Here is a 6,000-nt window from a genome sequence, read left to right on the forward strand (position 1 = left end):
ATTCCACATTTTTTTTTATTTTAAGCAATGAAATGGAATCTATCACATAAGGGGTCATCCATTAACTTTATCGTCACTTTTGGATGAGGCAGGGAGGGTTGAAAATTTCCAATTTTATCGTGACGTACTTAATAGATGCTCCCTAAGGTCGAAGCAAAATAGGTAGAATAAACAAATTCCATGTTATAATTATTTAGTTCCACTTTTGCTTTCTCCATGTTCAATAACATTCACTACAGTAGACGTTCGATAACTGCAACATGATTAAGTCTCACTTAGCGAACGAAAATCCGATAACTGCAACGCCTGACAGTGTCAACAAACCATCAACTGACGTAACATGAACGTGAACTTCATCCGACTGTTCATTTGGGCTAACCTGGCGCACAATTTTGATGTTTGGCGGTGCGATAACTGCAAATTTGTTGCAGTTACCGGACTTGCAGTTAAAAAGCATTGCAGTTAAACCGTTTGCACCGACCAAACCTCTACTGTACTTATACTTTTTGGCGAAATTAGAACAGCAGTACTGTTTTGGTATTATTGTAATCGAACTAATGTTTTCGCGTGTAAAGATACGTCATTTGTACAAAATTCAACTCAAAAGTATTGGAAGGCATACAAAACGTAGTTCCATTTAACGGAAACATTGTTCGTCCGGTCGCAAATTGCAGCACATGCAACATCCGTCGTTTTAGATAGGATGACTTTGGGTATCATCGACAGGATTATTCTATTCGTCTTGAGGGTTTTATCGGCCAAATTGCCTGAAACATCCCGGTCAACCAGTGAGAGATTTTCGATGTCGATTTGTATTGAATCGATGGCAATCGATCGTCAGATAAAGCACTATAAAGGAAATCCGAATCTGGTTCACGCAAAAATGACACTTGTTTAAAACAATAAAAAGCATGATTGATTTACAAACTGAGAATTCACTTATTCAAAAGTTGTATTTCTTTGTTTTTACTTAGAGTTTATCGATAAAAACAACCCATTATCATCATTTCACGTTAGAAATTTCAATCGTTTCTACAAAATGAAGTTCACAATCTTCCTATAACTTTTGAACTGTTCGTCCAATCAAGTGAGTGATTGTTTTTGGGATATACAAATGTGCTGGAAATAACATAATGTTGTTGATGGAGCATCGAATAACTTATGAAAATAGCGCATCTTCTTACATATTGAGAGACTCATGAAGTTAAATTCCGAATATCTCGGAAACGGTTACTTTCAGAGAGGTTATTACAGTAGACGTTCGGTCAGTGCAAGCGGTTTAACTGCAATGCTTTTTAACTGCAAGCACCTTCAAATGTCAAAATGGTGCGCCATGTTAGCCCAAATGAAAAGACGGATGAAGTTCACGTTCATTTAACGTAAGTTGATGGTTTGTTGATACTGTCAGGCGTTCCAGTTATCGGATTTTTGTTCGCTAAGTGAAACGTAAACATGTTGCAGTTATCGAACGTCTACTGTATCTTTGATATCCTTCTAAAATTTGCAAACGGTCTGATAAAAAGTTCCAAACCTTTTTTCATGTTGTTTACCCGACTACAGTAGACGTTCGATAACTGCAACATGTTTACGATTCACTTAGCGAACGAAAATACGATAACTGCAACGCCTGACAGTGTCAACAAACCATCAACTGACGTAAAATGAACGTGAACTTCATCCGACTGTTCATTTGGGCTAACCTGGCGCACAATTTTGATGTTTGGCGGTGCGATAACTGCAAATTTGTTGCAGTTACCGGACTTGTAGTTAAAAAGCATTGCAGTTAAACCGTTTGCACCGACCAAACGTCTACTGTACCTATCGCGTAAGAATACAAAACTAAGGTTAACAGAGAAAAAAGAAAAGCTAATGATCTGATGAAAGGGAAGATTGACAATGTATTCTTGGTTTGTTGCACACCAGACAAGACTTAACAATTGTGCCACAAAACTAATCCAACATCATCTAGATTCTAGAAAATACTGTGCTGTTGCGTCAACAGGTTCTTCGCCACAGCTTCCAGCAGAAAGTATGTTCTTTAAAACGCTACAAAGCACTGCTGGTTTGGGAAGAATTTGGCAGATTATTACTAAATGATAACTCTGTTGCAGTTTTTTTAAACAAACATGACGCCGTCTCCAAATTACGCGTCGCTCAAGGGAGAGGGAAAAGTACAACCGATCGTTACGGTCCATACAAAAATTTTAGGACTTTCATACAAAAAAGCGTAACGGAAGAGGGGGTATTGTTAAAACATGACGATTTTAGCGTTGCGTTCTAAATGAATGCTATAAGTTTTGTTTTATGGCTTTTGACTCGAGTGGTCACTATTACAAAAATGATCAAACTATTTCGCGTCAATATAAAAAAAACCTAACCCATATTGCCGAGGCGGTAAACGCACGGGTATTCAGCATGACCATGCTGAGGGTGACGATTCCCGGTCGGTGCAGGATCTTTTCGTAAAGGAAATTTTCTTGACTTCCTTGGGCATAGAGTATCTTCGTGCCTGCCACACGATATACGCATGCAAAATGGTCATTGGCAGAGGAAGCTCTCAGTTAATAACTGTGAAAGTGCTCATAGAACACTAAGCTGAGAAGCAGGCTTTGTCCCAATGAGGACGTTACGCCAAGAAGAGAGAGAGAGAGAGATAAAAAACCTAACACATTTTAAAATTATTTTGTTACAAAAATGTAGCAAATACTACAATAAATGTGCTACGATATTTTGTTATAGGCAATTATTTTGATATAGACTGTTTCAGAAATTATAAATACACTAACGATAGCCTGCCATTTCAATTGGAGTACATTATTCAAAAAAGTTTCTTCTAGCTCTTATAGTAAACATGCTAATGTAGCAAATAATACCAATTTTGTTGATGTTTCTGGTAAAAGTTAAAAAATTGGGCTCTGTAAACTAGATGATTGAAATTTGAAGTTGCACAAAGGGGTCAAAAAATGTAGCATAGTAAAAAAGAAAAAAATCTGACAGATAAAATATTTAATATCTTAACACAATAAAAATTGCTGTATCGATAATAAAAGATTTTTTTCGATTGGTAAGAGTATTTTTTACTGGAATATTTGATTAAGAACCACCATTACGAGCCTTCTCAAAACAAAAATTTTTGTTTCAAATTTCTCAACAACACCAGTAGCAACAAACGTTAAGCAAACGAATGTCTTAATTACTACTTACTGCATTCGTTTTTATGGTATGACAAGCTTTGCCATCTGAAGGATCGAATGAGCTGAAAAAATAAGTTTGTTTAGATTAAATGCGTTCAGGAAAGCTAAGAAACTGTGTGGTGGTAGTTCTTATGTTCCGTAGAAAACCTTAAAAAATGAGAAACTTGATCTCCGAAAAAATGTTGTGGAAATGCCTTTATCGATTTTTCCCAAATTTTGATCAAGGCATTCCTTAAACAACTTGTTGAGAAAGCGAATGTGATAAAAATTTAGATAATTTTTGGTATTTAGTGATAAATAATGTTGAAATCATTTAAAAACACCTTTGAGCAAATGCAAATTTGAAAAATTAAGTTATTTGTTAGAGAACTCGACTGTTCTTTAAAATATCAAGACAATTGAAAGGAAATATAAGAATATGGAGTTTGATATGCTATACTCTGAAAGAAGTTGGTAAAAATCATTAGAACAGTTCATTTAATATAATAAACAAAGTGTATTTATAATTTCTGAAACAGTCTATATGCATAATGTAACAAATGCTGTTATATATCTGTTTGAATAAATAATACAAGTTTTGTTATAGTTTTGTTTTTAAAATAATAACAAATTTTGTTACAATTTTGTTATGGTTATTCACATATACGAATCCTTCCAACAAAATTATATCAAATTGTGTTATTTCTAACAACGGTTGTAATAATTTTGTTATAATCTTGTTAGAAGCTTCTGGTCGGGAATTCATTATATTAGAATTTATATTGTTGGAACAGTTTGCAATTCGTAAAATTTCCAGAGCATTGCATACTGTTAGGCGTTTACCAGTGTATTGATGTTTCCAATTTACAAAATGGACTTAAATTTGCAAAAACACGTTTCGCTAAGAGATTCAAAGCCAAATTTAGATTCTACTATGATTGATCTACCGAAAATAAGCGGCCATGAACATCATTTAACACAATTAATGGCTTATAAGCTTATTTTCCAAACGTGTCCGTCTTACCCACACTGTTGAAAAAGATACATTCGGAGATCACTTTTTAAATATCTCAAAAGTCATGGAAAATCAAATTTTATTGCAAAATCGACTTGCAGACTGTAAAGTAGCTTAGTAGTATGGAGGTAAAATTTACATTATCTCATTGTTTACACTGTTAAAATAGAGTGTTTCCTAAGCATGCCCGTCTTACCCCCACCCCCCCTAACTGCGGAAAAAAATAAATGCGAGATTATTTGAAACCAAACTACTTAAAACTCCCGCAAAAAAATTTGTGTATAGCTCAATAATTCCACCTGAAATCACTCTAAAAATGTTTTCATTCCCTTTCAGGTTTTATTTTTCTTCAATTGTGCAAACTTATTCTGCAATAATTTTGCAACAAAAATTTGGTTATCTCCTGTGTCACTACAAAATTACGAAAACTGAATAAAGGCATGGAAATCATCAGCAAGTCTTTGAATTATATTCGCAGTAATGTCATCATTACCTCGGTTGTTTTTTTTTTACAAAGTCCATCCATAAACTCTACCAGGAATGGCAACTGAAATTTGTTCTGAAATTCCCTCAGAAATTGTTCCACAAGCTGACTATGCAAAGCTGTTAACCCTTCAGCGCGCGCTGTTGTAAAAAGTACAACACTACCAAAAAAAACTCGCTTTTCGTATACAGCGCGAGCGCGGTGCAGTTTCGGTTGCTTGATGGCGCGCGTCCTGGAAGGTTAAAAGTGGCTTTTGAAGTCCTTTCAAAATTTGAACATTTTTGACAAATTTAGCAAAAATTCTTGTGGTTGATTTTCGAAGAAAAAAAAAGAAATTGTGTACAGGAATGCTTTCGAAAATCGCACTCTGCTGCCGTGCGCAGCATAATTGTCCCATGTACTATGGGAATTCCTATTACCATGGGACAACTATGCTGCACACGGCAGTGTAGCATTCGCAGGATTGACGATATATAATGTGTTGATTACTCTGTAGATTATATCAACCCGTTTTTGTTTCTAGCGATAGCTATGAACTTATGAACTATGTAATGGAGAAGGAAAAAGCAGATTGGAAGATACCAAGTAGGAGGGAATATACTGGACGACAGGGAATGAACCCAGGGCATTCTGCTACTGTCTCAATTTACAGACTGATTAAATGTACCGTTGTCATAAACTATCATATAATTATTACTAACTTATACTCATCTTTCCCCTTCAACCAGCAAATCACAATCGGCATCCATTCGGGTGAAGTGGTCACCGGGGTGATCGGCAACCGGATGCCCCGCTACTGCCTGTTCGGCAACACGGTCAACCTGACGAGTCGAACAGAAACGACTGGTGTCCACGGGAAGATCAACATCAGTGAAACGACATACAAGTAAGTTTCTGTATCTGTAGCAGTGAATCAAAATTCAACCATCGCGCAACAATAATGACAATGTCGCAACCTGTATTTGTTGCGACAAACAAACCCATGCGACATAAGTTTGTCCCAACTTGAAAATAATGGGATTAACATCGTACACGACGAGTTTAGAGATTTTTAAGCCTTGCATTGCGATTTTCGAACGGTAACTTCGAGTCGGTAAACACTGCAACTCTGGTGAAGCTCTATCATCAAACAGTTTCGACTTTGGGTTAGCAATAATTGATTATTCACAAGTTGAAAAGTACGCAACAAATTCAGCTTCCGTTTTGTCTGCAACAAAAAAATTCGAGATCATGTCATTATCCGTTACCAGTAGGGATAAAGAGTAATCGTCGCACCTTCTTTGTTGCTTGTTTTGTGCCTTTTTTGTCTGACAATTCTCTTCACTGAT

The 6,000-nt window shown here is 36.0% G+C and overlaps 1 protein-coding gene across 2 annotated transcripts in view; it reads left to right on the forward strand.

Annotated features, from left to right (window-relative positions):
- Positions 1–5,986, forward strand: part of LOC109410157 (guanylate cyclase soluble subunit beta-1) — a 404,273-nt gene extending 398,287 nt beyond the window's left edge. The window contains exon 11 of one of the 2 annotated variants that reach the window (XM_062844944.1): positions 5,401–5,986. In XM_062844944.1, coding sequence (XP_062700928.1) covers positions 5,401–5,562 — 162 coding nt within the window. In that variant the 3' untranslated portion in view covers positions 5,563–5,986. The remainder of the gene's footprint in view (positions 1–5,400) is intronic. The other variant, XM_062844943.1, reaches the window with a different exon arrangement.
- Positions 5,987–6,000: the final 14 nt, after the last annotated feature.

The sequence above is a fragment of the Aedes albopictus genome, chromosome 1 (genome assembly GCF_035046485.1).
Source record: "Aedes albopictus strain Foshan chromosome 1, AalbF5, whole genome shotgun sequence".
NCBI classification, from domain to species: Eukaryota; Metazoa; Arthropoda; class Insecta; order Diptera; family Culicidae; genus Aedes; species Aedes albopictus.